This window comes from Centroberyx affinis, unplaced genomic scaffold, assembly GCF_046629955.1.
Source record: "Centroberyx affinis isolate AG114_WGS23_722 - 3 ecotype Tasmania unplaced genomic scaffold, CSIRO-AGI_Caff_v1 ptg002249l_1, whole genome shotgun sequence".
NCBI classification, from domain to species: Eukaryota; Metazoa; Chordata; class Actinopteri; order Beryciformes; family Berycidae; genus Centroberyx; species Centroberyx affinis.
Window position 1 is genome coordinate 69,510 of NW_027280540.1, and position 18,423 is coordinate 87,932.

At 42.4% G+C, this 18,423-nt stretch overlaps 1 protein-coding gene across 2 annotated transcripts; it reads left to right on the top strand.

The window, feature by feature from the left end:
• Nucleotides 1-1,827: 1,827 nt before the first annotated feature.
• On the top strand, nucleotides 1,828-18,145 carry LOC139655398 (septin-7-like). Of its 2 annotated transcripts, XM_071532792.1 has the most exons (13): nucleotides 1,828-1,933; nucleotides 3,811-3,917; nucleotides 5,911-6,011; nucleotides 6,178-6,312; nucleotides 9,086-9,203; nucleotides 9,917-10,009; nucleotides 10,103-10,199; nucleotides 10,678-10,729; nucleotides 11,104-11,232; nucleotides 12,470-12,490; nucleotides 14,239-14,374; nucleotides 15,503-15,645; nucleotides 16,834-18,145. In XM_071532792.1, exons 1-13 carry the CDS (start codon nucleotides 1,924-1,926, stop codon nucleotides 16,871-16,873), a joined length of 1,182 nt encoding a protein of 393 aa, XP_071388893.1. In that variant the 5' UTR covers nucleotides 1,828-1,923; the 3' UTR covers nucleotides 16,874-18,145. The 2 variants fall into 2 exon arrangements, with proteins under 2 accessions (XP_071388893.1, XP_071388894.1); XM_071532793.1 differs by lacking the exon at nucleotides 12,470-12,490.
• The last annotated feature ends 278 nt before the right edge of the window (nucleotides 18,146-18,423 follow it).

The window sequence follows — 18,423 nt, forward strand, 5'->3', positions numbered from 1 at the left end:
GTTTTGCAGCGGTAGTAACTGTTGTTTGCACCAGATTGGTTATTTAGATAATTTCGCTTTGCCACTCCTGAGCTTCTACAGTTGTCTGAGCAACCAACGCCCAGTCGTCCGCCACCAGTTGGATGTGTTGCTAACGTTAGCTAGCTAAATATTAGCCTCGGATTCGTTAGCTGGCTGCATAACCCAACGGGAGTGTCATTTCCTGTCTTTAGCTAGCTTTGTAGCAAACTAGTAAGCTAAGTAAGCGTTTCTGTGTCTGGCATTAGCTAACGTAATTAGCTATGCTGGCGCTCATGTTAGGGGTCAATTCAACTGTTTTGACGAGCTAGCTAGCTCACTAACGCTAATTTAGCTAACTAGCTAACTCAGTGTCGTATGTTGGATTACAGCTAACGTTAATGCTAACTTGTCTGATCTTTGGGGAAAACGACATTCTCTAACGTTACTGACGTGTGTGTGCTCAGTTAGCTTTATACTTGGCTGTTTGATTTCATTTACGTGAGATAAATTAGCCAGAATACAGTCAAGATAGTGAACACTACATGTCTGTATGCAGAGTGTATCCAAACCAAAGGCTAGACTCTGAGATCAATTTCCGTGGTGTGTGTGCGTGTGCGCGAGCGTGTGTCAGAGAGGGGGCTGCATGTGTATGTAGTTAATACACGTTGATGCATTGGCCATGGTGGAAGCATATAGCTCGAGACAATCAAAAAGTAAGGCCCTGTGTTTGGAAGAGATGTGGAGGTTAGAGATATAAAGGGCACGTCTGCCCTGTAATCTGGATTAGGCTGGATCTGGGACCAGAGTTCTTTGGGTCAGTGTTGGTGTTTTGACTTTGTGTAGCTCACTGGTCACTGATTGTGATCTCTCAGCATACCCAACGTTTCTTTCAAACGGAAACAATGAAAGCGATGTGCTGTTGAAGAGAGTCTATTCAGACCTACACAAGCAAACTGTAATTCGCCCTCCACCTGTCACCACTTCCTTTAGCAGACCTGACAGGCCCAACCAAAAGGAAACAGACATGCATCATTTAAAAGTATATTAGGTATATTCCCACGATTTGTTTCCCCACTGTGTTGCATGCACAATTCAAACTGTGGTCGATGATGACCAGCGGTGGTTTTCTAGAGCTCATATTTGCAGAAGTGCAGATAGTGTTGGGCAAACTGAAGCAGTAGGATGCTGCTGAAAAGAAACTGCGTATCCTGTAGGCAAATCAGCATACTCTGAGGTCGTAGCATCATTCAAAAGACATGTGGGCTGCTGTTGTAGGCAGGAGATGCTCTGGCATAAGAGGCAGAAATCCTCTCCTAGCTGCAGGCAAGAAAAAACACCAACAGTGAATGGGCCTTGCTTGATGGTGCTATTGACATTAAAGGAGCAAGTGGAGTGGAACATGTATCACACTGGCCAACTATCTGTGCTGTTATGCTAGCTCAAAGCATGAATCACTTAGCCCTGAGCTTTATGGCTTGTGAAACTGCTTCTGAATGGATTGTTTGTCAAATGCCTTGAGATTGATTCTCTGTTGCATTTTGTTTTTGTGTCCTCTCCCTTTTCGCTTTCTGACCCTGGACACGCCGCCTTTTCCTGCATGTTGGAACCACATCGCATTGATCTACACAAAACAGCTGTAAGTATTGAAATGGTCTGTATGAATGGAGCGACTGGACTTCAAAAGATATAGGGTCTGCCATGTCATTCAGGCAGCATGGGAATAGGGCAATGGAGACTCTGTTCTTTTAAGCCTGGTAGCGTAAGGGGGGGGGGTTGTAAGGTTAAATTTCACTATGGTATTGATGTTTGTATTTTTTTACAATCTTCCAGCAGCAGAAGAATCTAGAGGGATACGTGGGCTTTGCAAGCCTGCCCAACCAAGTGTACAGGAAGTCTGTGAAGAGGGGCTTTGAGTTCACCCTGATGGTCGTGGGTAAGAACACACGCTGCTCAGCCCTCAGTTTGCCCTTGTTTTATTTGAATCATTTCATTGTATTCATTGCGGTTCGCATTTTAAAGACTTGCATTGTGGTTTGTTATTGAGAGAGGGAGAGAGAGAGTGCGAGAGTGAGTGTGTGGGCGTGTGTGTGTTTTACATGTTTGTGTGTGAGTGGGGGACAGAGAGAGAGTGTGTAACCACATTTATGCGCAAGGGACATGCTTACAGCTCTGTAGTTTAATCATGGAGTCGGAGGGGAGAAGAACATCACAGTGCCTTTTATTTGAGTTCACCTTGAGCTCCTTGACGCTCTGTCTCCCAGAACAGAAACATTTAGATTGGATCCACTCAGCGAATCAAAAATATAAGCATTCTTTTGAAACCCTTGGATGTGGTTGGTTGACACTGGGCCAAGATCTTCCTTGGCTAATCAGTCCCTGTTCGGAGGGAAAATGTTTCCTCGGGTCAAAACTATTTCCTGTGGTGGGACCAACAGATTTTGTCCCCGGCGTGCCTCTAAGAATAGCGCGTCTCCCATTGCGCTCACAACAGTCAGCTTCTTTACAGCCTATTGGCTTACAATGCAGCTGATAAACCTCAGAAACAGCACTTATTGTTTGTGTGCAGTCTCATCGTTTCTGTTACCAGGTGCATACATGAGAACGGACTCTGCCTTTAACCAGGCACTTAAATTTAGCCAGCTCATGTCCCTTGAAATTTCCTTAAAAGGATGCTGGATGCTGACCAAGTTGTCTGCTGGGGTTTGTGAATGCTTTACTGTGTTTGCCACAAACAAATCAGCCATTAGCCTCATTTTTGGGAATAACTGCAGAAACGATAGGAATGACATTCGCACTGAACAACAAGGAAAGGAGAGGATATCCTTTAGGCTTGTTAGTCATTAACTGTCATTGTTTTTATGGTATTGCTCTCTTGCATGGACACACACACACATACACACATGATTCAGCTTTCCCTGGCTCTGAGGAGCTGTGCGCCCACATGTCCCCGCCGTGCAAGGCATTGCATCACCAGCGTGGTGTGAAAGAAGAAAGGAAGGTGGAGGAGAGAGGGAGGGTGGACTGGTATTATCAGCAGTGACTGGCACATCTCCCCATGCCTCACAAAAACACATGACCCACCAACCTGTTCAGTTTCACACAGTTCAGAGCAGTGGATTTCACAGGCCTGTCATCACTTCACAATGCAGCACGTTTAACATGCGCACACCCATAGCACACAGTTACATGCCGCCTGTAAGATTGCAGCACCATGTATGAGAAAGAAATGCTACAGCCTCCAAACAGTAGCCCTTGACTATAACCCTGGTGTAAACGGTGGCTCGTTAAATATCGACTTGTGGCTACTAGCCAAAGCGGGCAGTGCCAGTGGTAATTTCCACTGGCCTAATGATCCTTTTCATTGGGAGCTTGGAAACCGGGCACACAATGGCCGACCAAGCTTGAGAAGCCTCCCAGACCACACAGCCAGTCAGCTGTAGATAACAAGAGGCATTCTCTGTGTTCGTGTCTTATCCTCTTTACTGTTAACTCAGATGGATTAATGCTTCGGGACAAATGTCAATGTCTTTCCCAGTTAAAACGCATGACCTTTGGTTGTCTTTATTGGCTGGGTTTTTAATTGTTTCAGCAGCTGGATGCCAGCAGTGATCCTTGTGTGGGTGGAAGACAGGGGAACAGTTTATTTTTAAATGGTTTCATCCAAATCTTGCATTGCTTCTATCTCTATATTTATGCATTTGAAGCTGTGTGAATAGTCTGGCCATCTTTCTAACTATAAAATGAGTGATACATGTCAATGTGCTCCCCAAATCATGATTTGTCTGTCTTCTCCTTTTCCTTCGTTTCCAGGCGAATCAGGGCTGGGAAAATCCACGTTGATCAACTCGCTCTTCCTAACAGACCTGTATTCAGCAGAGTATCCTGGACCTTCACACCGAATCAAAAAGACTGTGCAGGTACACAGGGTTAAAGGACTTTTAAAGGAATACACTGACTTTTTGCCAAATATCGTCTTTGATAAGCTTACTGTTATGTTTGAAGCAGATTTTGTTTCACCTCTGTTCGACCCAAATGTTGTACTCTTTTGTTCCATCAATTAAACATAAGTATGAGCATGTACCGTGGCACAGTGAATAAATACTGGATGCACAGAGGTGAAACTGCCACCAGTCTTGTTGTGATACAACACTAAGTAGATCAAATAGCAGAGTTGACAACCGCACAGTTGGAGCCAGGTTGGGAAATTAACACCGCCTGAATGCTATTAGGTTTTTGCTGTGGCTGGTAAGGTTGTCTACTCTTCCAACAACTTTGGCGGGCATCCCAAATATTTATTTGATGTTTCATTTGAAAATCTATTAAGTGAGTAAAATAAAATGAAAGTGGCTGCTGGGTGAAATTTGTATTTACCAGCAACCATCGCCGGTGAACAAACTGTGGTAATGACATACTGTATATAGGCATACTTAATTATCAGTTTATTTGAATGTGATCTCAGCTGTCTGGCTCCCTAGTCGATCAGCTGCCATAGTCTCGTCAAAGGAGAATACAGTCATGTTAAACTTCTTGGCTTGCAAGTTAACATTAGCAAACATAGTTTATAGAATATTACATGCATACAATGAAGCACACTTATACAACACTGTGATTTATTATAATGCCAGAGAATGTGTTCTCTCAGAATCAAAAAAAATATTTATTTATTTGTATATCACCATACATCAGTGTATTGCAGCAATCCATGCAAAAGAATCAATGAACAACCCCCCTGTTCTTCTGCTGTGTGACATCATCAAAATTCATTTGCATTTGATAAGGAGAAGAGGATTAAAGATGAGAGTAAGATGTGAAGATTCATAGTTAAAAGTATTTTTTATTTTTTTATACAATAATACAACTTTTATTTACTTGAATGAATTAGATACTGCCCAATAAAGAACAGACTTGATTTGTAGAAAATGATTTTTACCACACCATGATGAAGTTTCATAGCACCCAGGTCTAGAAGAGTGAAGTCTCTCACCCTCACTGACATGAATTGGCTCTTGAAGGCCACGGTGCTGTGGTAAAGAGTTAGGTCCTCACCCTGGTTTAAACATATCAGATTAACCTTCAGCCCCTGCCATAAATGCCTTAATGTTTATCTTCCCTAATTATGTAACGTCGTCCTGAAACTTAAGTGCCTCAAGTGCTGTACTTTATCTGTCTGGCTCCTGACTGACAACACTGCTATCTCCAGATGCTCCTGTGTTTTTCTGGTTCCCCAGCATAGTTAGCTAATAGCACAGTGTGGGGCGGCGTGTTGCTACACGCTGCCAAGCCTCTGCGTCACTGGTTTCTATGCAGTATACATGGTCAGTGTCTGCTTCTGTATGTACCATATAAGGACAGAGATGCTGAATAGGTTGATCTGGCACCGCTCCTTCCATATAGTCTTGGCACTGTTTTATTTTTGTTGAATAACTAAATCAAACGTTTTGGTTTGAAAGTGATAGTTTATGAAAAAAAGTACGTAGAGCTGGGCGATATGGTTGAAATCAATATCACGATAATCATAAGGATTTTTTTCAATATCGATATATATCACAATATGGCTCGCGTACGCAAAATCACATGTTAGATAATCAAATTAATGTTCATCCCATTGAACTGAATGGTAATGATAGGTGTGATGTCAAACAAAACTGACATTTTCAAATGATGTTCCTTAAAATGTTTCATACCTCATTTTGTTAAGAGTTTTTAAATAGAAATTGCTTGTTATCATCAATTTAGACAACAGAGTTGTGTGTCACAATATCCCAAAATCACTTTAACTATCGCACAGCCTTAAAAGTGCCACAATGCTGTGTCATCATGATGAACGATATTAGACGACAGATGCGTCTTTCTCAAATCTTTCAGCAGGATTACTGAAATTAAAGTTGCCCATCCTTTCTCCTCTGCCAGGTGGAGCAGTCGAAAGTTTTAGTAAAGGAAGGTGGCGTCCAGCTCCTGCTCACGATAGTCGACACCCCGGGGTTCGGAGATGCCGTAGACAACAGCAACTGGTAAGGATCCCCTCCATTTTGGCTCAGCACAGATAATTTTCCTTCATTCGTAACACCTAAACATCTATCTTGCTTGAAAGCTACTGTCCACCACTGTCAACATGCGGCCATTTTGGGTCTCTGTGGGGGTTCAGTTTCCTGACTGTGACTGTAATTTGTTGTGCAGCTGGCAGCCAGTTATCGATCACATAGACAGCAAGTTTGAAGACTACCTGAACTCGGAGTCACGGGTGAACAGACGCCAGATGCCCGACAGCCGAATCCACTGCTGCCTTTACTTCATCGCCCCGTCGGGACACGGGTGAGTCTGGGAGACAGAACAGTGTGTGTAACAACAATGCCTTTTGGTGGATGCTTAAGCATACACAGGAGAGGGGGAGGGAGAGGGGAAAGGAATGGGAATAGAGGAAGGAAAAGGTTGGAAGGGTAGAGGTGAGGTAACAGTGGGAGGAAATGGGGCAAAGGAAGAGTGAAAGGCGGGAAAATGAGTATCCCAAAGGTCAGAGAAACAGGTTTGTGACTGGAGGGTTGCCAGTTTAGATCCCCATACCATCTGGAAGTAAATACAGCTGTTCCCTCCCTCAACATCTGCTGTCAAACCGCCGTTGAGCAAGGCACTGAACCCCCAGCTGCATCTGTATCAGCTCAGCGGCCAACAGCACAAAGCTGTGGTTGTACTGGGCAGCCTCCTAGGTGTGTGTGCGTGTGTCTGTATACAGTAAATGCGTGTATTGTGTCACCCTCCCTCCCCCTGTCACGACTCCCCCCCCCCCCCCCCCAGGCCATTGCTGTAACTAAAAATCTGTTCTCAGCAAGCCTCGTCTTAAGGGTTAAAACTGGAGGGCTGTAAAGGAAAGGAAGGAGGGGGCATGACCCATTTGGAGAGAGAGAGACACACAGAAGAAAGAGTTGGCTGAATTCCCAGCAGATGACACTGATAGCCAAATGTTTCATAAAGTGATGACTATGTGGAATTTAGTCGTTTATGTTTATTATTCCACAAGCAGCCAGGCCGCCTTGCACAGCAGACTGCTCTGTTATGCCAATGGTAAATTGTCGTGATGAAGGCGGCTGCACAAGCTGTGCTGTCGTGCCTTTGTCTTGCCTTTTTGTCAAGAAGTGCGTGTGTGTGTGCATGCGCGAACACATGCACAGTTCTACCCACAAAGCAAAAGAGCAGAAACTGGGGGAGTAGTGAAACTGAGAAAAGTGACATCAGAGTTTATTTCCTGTCCCTACGAATCTAGCTTGGTACACAGTCAGATTGTAAATGATTTAGACGGATGCATGGGTATAATTTTTCTTAATGTGAAATCTAAACCCTTGTCTTTGACCTTTTTTAAAACACACAACAAGTAGCTTCTGCTGTTGGCCTTTGTAGGGCAGAATAAGTATGTGTTTGTGGCTGCTGTGTCTCGATTTGTGTGTATGCAAATGCTCAGCGTGTGCTCACATGCCCTTAAAAACATGACATACTGTAAACAGTGAAGAAGCCTCTGTCCTCCTTTCTGTCCTCTCTGTCCCTCCCATTCCTCCCCAATCTGTCCATCCTCTATGAGACATTGTGTTTGTACAAGCCTGCCCTCTGTACCCAGACATGCAGCACTCTAGCCTTGAGGATGAGTAGCTTATGCTCTCTCTGTCTCTCTCTCTCACTCACACACACACAGCATACCCTCACAACACCAGCTGACTGCTCTCACGCACCAGCACAATGACCCCCATCACTGAGAGCAGGACTCAGCAGAGACAATCTGGATATTGAGCGCCCAGCTGAACTCTGCAGACTGTTTTTCCTCTGTGTGTGTGTGTGTGGAGGAGAGGGGTTAAGGAAATCACTCTCCTTAGTTAATCATGGCCGCATTTAAACCCAATTATGAGAGTTTTGTTGGACATTGTGAACACTAGTGGTGGTGATGTGTATTTTGATGTGATGTGCTGCTCCCTTGTGATTGGCAGAGCAATGCTGTGGCTATGTGCGAGACACGCAACCCACTTCAACCACTCAAAACAACAACAACAAAAACAACTGCTTCATGGCCCTTTATGACTCAGAAAGATTTTTCCAGAACATCTTGCCAGAATGCCATAAGAGAAGATGAAGATGAGATTATATTTTCTTAACAAAATACAGGGCGAAAAGCAATGCAACCGATGTGATACGGAGTCCAAGTCAAACACAGCCAATAATGGCCGTGCTTTCTCATTACTACCAGCTTATTGCTTTAGAAATTATAAAGATTAGTCAGTCCTCACATAGCCAGACAGTTTTCCATATTTGGTTTGGCTTCATTTTATCCCTGTGTTATCTGAAAAAAGAGCTTACCAAGGGACAGTGATCGTTATATTTCAAGCCAAAAGCCAGTCAACCCTCCCAACACTAGCTTTGTCTCCCATTGCCCATTTACAAAGCCACCAAGCGTCCTAACTCTATTTCAGTGCACCTTCTCCGCCACAGTTTGATTCGTTACATGGTACTTTCTATTTAACTTAATAATAAGCTACATTTCTAAGTGATGATAATAGATTGGACAGCCTGGTGAATCAGTTTTGAATTCAAGGTATCAAATCGTTGTAGCTATCCAAATTAAATAGAAAATTTCCTCATTCAGTGGCAATACAGTATATTCACTAGCGGACATATTCATTAGTGTGTGTGTGTGTGTGACGCAGTCTACAGATTGCGTCACACACAGATAATTCTGTTGACCTCACACAAAGCAGTGGCCTAAAAAAAAAAAAAAAAGTAGTGGGAGGCCCATTTGACCCCGTCGAATCATCCTGGCTAACTATGGGTCATGATGACTGACAATGGGTCACGATACGATACGATTTCATACTTCGCACAGTATGTATTATATACAGTATGTATTTAATTTTTTTCAGGGGGGGGGCATTTATTGGATAGTTCAAAGTAGCGACAGACAGGAAGGAGAGAGAGGGGAAAGACATGCGAGAAATGTCCTGGACTGGCTTCAAACCCAGGGCGTCACAGTTACCGCTGAGCCACCAGGACGCCCCATATACAGTACATATAAACAGCATTATAAAGCTTTGTGTTTGACTCCCTGCAGACTGAAGCCCCTGGACATTGAGTTTATGAAACGGTTGCACGAGAAGGTCAACGTCATCCCGCTGATCGCCAAAGCAGACACCCTCACCCCAGAGGAATGCCAACAGTTCAAGAAGCAGGTCAGTGGTTTCCACAGCAGCGTACTACTGTACCAAAAGTATCCGGGAGGGGGTTTTCTTTAGCGTGGTCACGGGTACGATGGTGACACAGCTCGGTAAAGCCGATTAAAGAACAGCCTCTGTGCTGTCGAAAGGTTTTCTTCAAAGTTGTACACATATATATACAAAGACAAAAAAAAGAGAAAGCAAGAAAGATTGCTAACGATCTCCGCAAGGGTTATCATAGCAACCAATTCCATTTTTCCACTGTGCTTTTGTGTGATGTGCCATGCTTTATTGGAATTACCAACATGGTCGGTACACGTCTTTGTCCAATCATACTGCTTTGCTAAAACTGACCAGGCCAATAAGTCAATAATGTAAAGTATCTGTCTTAACTCTAGCTACATTGAGAAGGATTTGTTTTGTATGCTTTCTATATCTGTTGGTTGAAATGAACAGAATTCATCAAACCAAAGAAGTCACTGCACACTTGTAGCCCTGATGAAAACAATGCTTTCATTCAATGCATTAAAAAAGCTCAACATTGCGACACAAGAAACGTCTTCATCCAAGCTCTGTCTAGCCGTGACCAGCACCTCAACACCCCAGGAAGGTGTTCTCTCTTCCTCTGCCAGTAGCTGCTGAAAGACCCTTCTCTCTCTCTCTCTCTCTCTCTCTCTCTCTCTCTCTCTCTCTCTCTCTCTCTCTCTCTCTGTTCTGCTCTGCTCCAGATCATGCGGGAAATCCAAGAGCACAAAATCAAGATCTACGAGTTTCCTGAGACAGACGACGAGGAGGAGAACAGGCTGGTGAAGAAGATCAAGGTAAGTCACCTGCCCGGTCCACACATAATGTTACACAGTGCACTAGTTGGTTACAAACCCATATTTATTCTACCTTGCATTGCTCTGTTGCAGGACAAGTTGCCACTGGCTGTAGTAGGGAGCAACACCATCATCGAGGTGAACGGCAAGCGGGCCAGAGGGAGGCAGTATCCCTGGGGTGTGGCAGAAGGTACGAAGGTTTAGTTTAGTTTAGTCAGATAAATATTTGCACAGTGAATTAATGGATGTTAAGCAATTTAACCGCTTGAACAATTTAAACTGTTAAACAATTGAAACTCAGTGAAAGAAACCCAGAAAGAAGTGACATAACTTAAGAATTTGTGCAGGTAATAAAAACACCAAGGGACTTTAAACAAAACATATTACCTAAAAAAAATACAGAAGCAACAAACAAACAAGATGGAGAAGAACAGGGAAACAGTTTTTTGTGGCAACTTTTTGAGCAGCAGGACAGGGCAAAAAAACACAATAGAATTTAGTGCCATGTAATCAGTTCATAACTGTTGAGTTGTTGCCCAGTGTATCAGGCTTAAGGAGGTACTTGCTACTTGGTAAGATACAAAGGAGGTTTTAAATATTTTTTTGATGATGCTTGTCCAAAAGAATACAATGGGTGACTGAATAATATTTTTTTTATCTCTTCCCAGTTGAAAACAGCGACCACTGCGACTTCACCATCCTCAGGGACATGCTCATCAGGTACTGAAACGATGACTGTTCTCTCAGTAGGAAGCCGAATACAAAGAGGATCAGGCACAAATATCAAGTTTAATAAATGAATACTCAAGTGGGCCAGTCAGTTAATTAAACACGGGGTCTTTAAGGACCGTTCAACTGGTTTCTGAGGAAAGCAGTGTTGAGTACTCCACTAAGGATCTACTTTATGTATAAGGGTAAATGAGTCTTTTCAGGTGTTCTTGACTGTGTGTGTGTGTATGTAGCTTACAATATGTAGTAGCTAAAAGAGCAGTTGAGGTATAGGCCTTGCAGAACAAACCACCACACCACAAGTGGAAATGGAATAAACCACTTTTTCTATTTCATTGAGTCGATTGTTTGTCGTCCATCCCCAGAACTCACATGCAGGACCTGAAGGACGTGACAAACAATGTTCACTATGAGAACTACCGCAGCAGGAAGCTTGCCGCCGTCACCTACAACGGAGTGGATAACAACAGGGCTAAAGGCCAGCTGTCCACCAAGTAAGTCCTGGACAGGGTGTTGGTGTTCTGGATGAAGATGGTAGCTGTAGACTGACTTTTAGTTGGCTTGTACATCCCAGTATTCACCAGCTACTTTGACTATTTTACCTGCCAATTCGATTTTTAGAATAGAATCGGTCCTCCAAATGATGGTTGGTTACCTGCCAAAGAGGCCCAGCTTGCCAGCCATCAGTGTGGGAAATTATCACCAGCCACTTGCCAAACGCTGCTAAAGTTTGGCTGCGGCTGGCAAGTTCGTCTGCTCTACCAAAAATTGGTAACCAGCCATTATTTGAAGTCTATTTTCTGTTCTAAACATCTAATTGGGTAAAGTAGTGGCAGGTGAATATTGGAATTTGTAGACAGAAGAAAATTGTTTCCTGCCCTGCAAGCCACTGCCAAAATTTAATTCATCAGCACTTTTTTTTTTTAGCTCTTGTTAATCAGGCCCATATTCAGAAACTCTCCAAACCACAACACGGTGCATCTGAAAGTTCATGGTACATACTATTTTGGATTATTTTGAGCATGCTGTATGGAATTCCCCATCCTTTCCTACAGGTGCTGATGTTTTGTTATGTGTTGGGATTAATGTGTTCATATAGTAAGTTCATGTAGTATGTTTTCTGAGCTTTCAGATGGACCTTTTCCCAGCTGCATGTGTTGATCTGAATGGGATGAATATGTTCCAGTGACATGCCTGCTATTTATTCATCTACATTAAGTGACTGGAATATTCAAGGCAATTTTGGAGGATGATTTTTGACAGTATTCAGTCACTGCCCTTTGTCTTTTGTCTTGTGATATTTGAGTGACACTCATAATGGATTTTAATATTGTTGTAGCCTGTCATTGTGCTACTTTTTAATATAAATACGTCCCTCATGACATATTGGTAAAATTGTACCAATGTTGCTGCATTTCCATTCATATGGACATAAGCAACTGGCTCCAACTCACCAAGCTAAAACTGTTGCTCTTCAGCTAAATCGAAGCCTCACACTGCTGACGCTAACACACAGCTAAGCATATTATGACAAACTCTACTAATGTATTTGACACCAAGCTCACAAAGTGAATATTGTTATTTTTTCCCAAGCAGTCATTTTTCCGTTTGCACTGATGAAGTAGTTGGAAGCGCAGACCACAGTTGGTAGACTGTAGCTCTATTTTAGTGCATGATCTCATCACTGCATGCTGTGTGTGTGTGTGTTTGTGTGTGTTTCTGTTTTTTTAGACTTGACACAGTTGAAGGAATGTAAGTGGTCATTTTTTACTGTTTTTCAGATCCTCCTATCAGATCTCTATTTGTCTGTACCCTGCTTCTTTTGTCCCCCATTGGCTCCATTTGGGAATCCTCTCTCTTCCCCCCCCGTTGACAAGGGTCTGCTTTCCCCCTCGCTCTCCTCTGTCGGTAGATGTTTCCAGGATTCACTCAAAGGCGGGAACATTGCGAGGAAAAAATGTTCATCAATTGCCACGCTTGTAAATTAAAGCGAATCCTCGTGAATCTAGTTTGATGGCTGTAAACGTAATGGCTTTAATTTTTTCTCCAACAAGAAAGGGTTTAATGTTTTTCCACTGGTATATTCATCACTGCTTCCAACTATCTCTGCCATTAGCCCAGCCTGGATTAATAATAGAGACTTGTCATGGGATGTTTGGAGTGGTTACCAGTGATTATGAGGGGAATACCACCATGTTGGACGACTGACAGCAAAAGTAAAGCTACAGTATAAAACTTTTTCCCCCTTGAGGCAGTGAAGTGCTTCCTAGTCCCGCCTTCCTCCGCCTCAGTTGGTCAACTTCCCACCCCCAACACTTGTCACTCAACTTGATGAGCTGTCTACCTTGAAATGGCATCAGGTGTTGAAGAAGCAGACAGAAACTAGGCGTTTTCTGTGTTTTGTCAGGGAGGAACAGGTAGTAGTGTCTCGGTGTAGATTCATTTCAGTCATCCGGGTAGTAAGATGTCCAAAAAATAAAAAACAAAATCCACTGGACTTAAAATTAATAAGAAGTTAAAGACGTTTCACCACTCATCCGAGAGGCTTCATCAGTTCTCTTGAGCGGTGAGTCCAGTGAATTTTGTTTTTATTTTTTTAGACAACATGCAGTAGTGTTACAGTCCTTGCTTTTGTCATCACTCCTCCAACATGGTGGTACGTCCCTCGTAATCACAGATAACCTCGCTCCAAATATTCTGCGGCAGATCTTTCTATATGCTCATGCTGCAAAAAAAAAAAAAAAAAACCCACCCTGGTAAACATTACTAACATTTAACTCAGTACCTCCTCTAACCACCAGCGTTCGTTCACGGGTTTCTTGGTATTCTCATACCGGCTCTCCTAGGCCTCCCGCTGTTGGTCGGGTCTCCTCTCCTCGTCGCTGCCCTGTTGGATCCTGCCATTCCTAAAACTCTACCTCTTGCTCTGTTTCCCTCCTACACCCCTACATGTTGCATTTCCCTGGGAAATAAGGGCTAGTGTTGTCACGATAGCAGAATTTTGACTTTGATACCAATACTAAGGTCACTATTTTAATTTTTATTTGATACTGCTGCAAACAAGAAAAACCATCAAGCAACGTGTTACCCACTTGACTTGGGCAGCTTTGTGTAGCAACGCTTGTACAGGAGTTTTGATGTCGGTTGAGTGTCCATCTTTGTCGGCTCTGTAAGTGAAATAGTTGCATATTTGTCCACGTCAATTCTTCTTCTTCCTCCTCCAACTATTACAATCTGCACATATACACCCTCTGAAGGTGAATGCTGAATTAGGCTGCAGAACAAATTGAGTGAAAGTATTAAAAGTTTATTAAATTCAATCTTTCGCAACGGTATTGAAATTTTGGTTATCGTGACAACACTAATAAGGGGGTGGCATTACTCTTCAGAATGTAGCTTACTGGTGAAGAGGTCGGTGCTGGTGATGCAGTGTAGTGCTAATCTGAATGTGTGTGTGTGTGTGTGTGTGTGTGTGTGTGTGCGTGTGTGTGCCCATGCAGAAGCCCCCTGGCCCAGATGGAGGAAGAGAGGCGAGAGCATGTGGCTAAGATGAAGAAGATGGAGATGGAGATGGAGCAAGTGTTTGAGATGAAAGTCAAGGAGAAAGTGCAGAAGCTCAAAGACTCCGAGGCTGAGGTAACACACTCTCTTTCTCTCTCTCTTACACACACACACACACACACACACACACACACACACACACACATACAGTCATACAGTCACACCCTTGGGTTACTAAGTCTACAGTTCATGTCCTTGTCACGTATCTCTAGACACTATCTTTTCCTGTCTAGTTTCGCTTCCTCTTGCGCTGAATACTGACAGTTTTTAGAGGCTTTTAAGTGTGAATTGGCCGTGCGAGTGTGTCGTTGATTGTGTAAATGGATGTTCTCTTTGCCAGTTCCCTCTTTTGTGTCTGTGTGATATTTAGATAAGGCTTAGATGTGTTTGTTCCTGTGTGATTATGAAAATATGAATTCACATATTTCTCAGTCTTTGTGCTAATAACACTGCATATTTTGCACAGATTTTGCACATACACAGTTATGTGTCCACGATTGTCAGCATGTGTTTGAGGGAACATGTCTGTTTATACACAGTGTGATATCTGTAGAACACATGTAACCATTATAAAAAAAAAAATGAAACCTGGACGCCAAAAATATGCCTAATTTTAACTTTGATAAATATTCACATTGTGTGACGAGAAAATTGATAGCAGCAGATTAATTAAAAGGCCTGATGTATCTCAGAGTTTCCTCTGCCATTGAATAGGTGGGGTGGGTCAGCCTGCCTTAAAGAGCTGCTAACCCTAAAAGAATTTCATTAGTCTGGTTTCAGTGGAGAGTTTTAGAGTCCCATGATGGTCTAAATGCTGTTTCAGAGGATTTTCCACCCTGACAAAAATACAATACCATGAAAATTGTCGAATTTAAAGATACTAAATATAGTCACAAAACATTGATTATCTACTATTACAGTCTAAAAATATTGCCTTCAAAAATCCATACTGATCAAACAATTATCCGGGACGATGCAAAAGTAGCTTCAATCTCCATTAAACATACAGGGTTTGCACCGCAGTGAGCTAACAAAATACTAGACACACACACAGGTTGAAACTGCTACTAATCTTGTCGCACAACTGTACTGTATCTTGATCAACAAGCTTATTGCACATATACAGTTATGTAGTTACATTGACGACTTTCCATATAAACCTGCCGGCATGCTGCTGACTCCCCCTCTCTGCTGTCCCTGCAGCTGCAGCGGCGTCATGAGCAAATGAAGAAGAACCTGGAAGCCCAGCACAAGGAGCTGGAGGAGAAGAGACGCCAGTTTGAGGAGGAGAGGGCCAACTGGGAGACCCAGCAGCGCCTGGAGCAGCAGAAGCTGGACGCCTCCAGGTACGACTCACATTCTTCAGACTTTTTAATGTTTTGGCTTTTTTCCCCACAGTTCTGTGTCTGTGAGCATGTAAAGTTACAATGCCTGTTTAGGGCATTTTTTCCTGTCAGGGCAGAAAACAAAACTTCTTTCATCTGCCGGTCACAAACCCACATTTCACAGCCACCTCCACCGTTTTATCGGCTTTTGAGATTTCTAGAATTGAATATAGCCTTCAAGTGATTGGTCGTTTCCTGAAAGACATGGTTCATTACCTAAACGTGGCTGGTGCTTGGTGTTATTTCTTGACTTTGTTACTATGTGTGTTGCCGTTATGTTTATGCACCAAAGTGACCAAGCAAAATTCCAATATGTTTACGATACTTGGCGGTTTGTTTGTTTGTTTGTTTTTTGTTTGTCTGTCGTCCGTCTGTACGTTGCCGTATTGATCATTATATTTCTATCTTTTTATTTATTTTGACACTCCTCTGTTGTTATGTAGTGATTGTGATATATGTTGGGACCTCCTTGAAAACGAGATGGTACATCTCAAGGGGTTTATTCTAATAAATACATTTTGAGTTAAAGTGATTCTAATTATCTGTCAATCAAAGGCCCTAGGAACCTTGGATGGTAAAGATGATCTCATGTTTACATGTAATGTATATGGGTCTTTCTATGCCGGTTTTATAATATTTGGCCTGATAGGGGGGCATGTGTTTATTTTCAACAAAGATGAGGTCATACCCGGGGCAGGAAACGCCATGTGTGCCAAAATTCAACTTTCACTATTCTACTAGCCAACTGGATTTTTAGAATAGAGGAGGGCCTCCTAATGATATGATGGTTGGGTATCTGTCAAAGTAGGTGGTAGGATAGACGAACATACTAACAACATGTGGCAGGTGGTAATCTCTCAGCCTGGTTTCGCAGCCATAGATTCTTAGAAAAATGTCATATTTACACTGCTCGATAGGCAGCATATATTCAGGAATACAGAATATAAATAGATCACTCAGTAAGGTGCAGGCTCTTTCCTTTATTATATGAGATTTCCTTAGCCCAGTGCCTACAAAGTGTTTTTTTTCCTTTATTTGTTTTCCTTTACCAGTTAATCTCCAAAAAAAAACAGCTTAAAGTTGAACATGTTATTTGAATTAAGTTACTAATAATGGTTGTGTGTGTGTGTTTTCTTTTCTCCTCTGCAGGACTCTGGAGAAAAACAAAAAGAAAGGCAAGATCTTTTAGAAGACAGTCGGCGGGACCACCCCAAGTCAACTTACTATTGTTTGCCAACGTTGCCAGTCAGGACACCAGTGTGTGGCACTGACACCCCCCTCTCCTCCTCCTCCTCTTCTTTCTTCCCCCTCTTCCTCTCTCCTTCCTCTCTCTGTTTCTCCTCCATCGCCGGCACAGCTGCGGTCCTGCCCCCAGCCACTAGAGGGGGCACTTGGGGGTATTTTGGGGTATTAGGGGGGTATGAGAGGGGGGGTCTGCATGTACTGTCAGAACCACCGCCAGAGAGCTCCCAGACTGCCTCGGGACTCATCCACGGAATGTGTTTACCTTAACGACAAAAGAAACTTAACCCCCGTCTTAGAAAGGCCAAACCCATATTATTATTATTATTATTATTGTTGTTATTATTATTATTGTTGTTGTTATTACTGAATACTGTCCCCGCCCCCCCACCCGCTGCTCTATCTTCCCTCCCAAGGTTGCTATTTAATGACTGATGTCTACAGTTTTATGCAGAGAAAAACAAAAAAAAAATCCCCACACAAAACGTCTAACTGTTGTACAATCAAGTTCCGGTGAATTTTATTCGTTTTACAGGTAAAATGAAAGTTGCAGTATATATATATAAATATATTAACCTGATCTTCCATGATGTATTAAAGTAAGAAGAGGACAAGGCATTAACTAAATCCTTTTTTTTTTGTTTTTTTTTTTGTTATGAGTGTAACCAGTAAACTTTCCCCTCCTACCAACAGTGCAACATAGCCTAAAACAAAACGGTGTCAACATGAGACATGGGAAAATCAAGAAAAAGAATAAAAATGCACCTTGGGCTTTTATAAATTAAACAAAAAATGGCTAAAGCTTCTCTTTTTTTCCCAAAATGTAACGCTTTCTTTTCCTCTGTGTTTAGCTATTTCCACTAGCCTTGGACCACCATTTATAATGTCATAAGTGTTATATTTCACTTTAGTTTATTTTTATATATACCGAGCCAGCTGAAGTAAATAATAACTTCTTTTGTATGTGAGAATTCCTCAGAGACTGAGAGCGGCGTCTGCTGTTTAAAAAACAAAAACAAAAACAAAAACAAAAAAAAAGCATTCTCTTTAAACAGCGAGCCGGGACGAAACAATATTTCAGTCTCTCTGTGGAAGTGAGATCAGTGGGAAATGAAGAGTCAACACCGCATTTTGCTTTGGCTATGTACTCCATCTCTGTATTTTTAATTTTATTTTTCATTTGTATTGTACAAAGTCACTTAATAAACCTGTGATGATATCGAGGAGTGCGATGGGTTTATTATGGAAATGATGTTTTGATGTATATGATGTCATTTTGAGGTGATGCTATGAGGTATTACAGTGTTGTATTTGATTTAGTGATGCATTTTAAAAACAAACCCAATCTGTGGTGTTGATCAGTGGTTCTCAACATGGGGTCCGGGGACCACCAGGGGTCCTTGAGGGGGTTCCAGGGGATCCCAAGCAAATTGATGAATTGTTAAACTTCATTATTTAATTTACAAGAAGTTAACAGAATTGGAGAAGAAAAGAATG

Coding starts and splice junctions, on each gene's coding strand:
- LOC139655398 (XM_071532792.1), top strand. Junction 6,012..6,177: donor GCCGTAGACAACAGCAACTG/GTAAGGATCCCC, acceptor TTTGTTGTGCAG/CTGGCAGCCAGTTATCGATC. Junction 9,204..9,916: donor GCCAACAGTTCAAGAAGCAG/GTCAGTGGTTTC, acceptor GCTCTGCTCCAG/ATCATGCGGGAAATCCAAGA.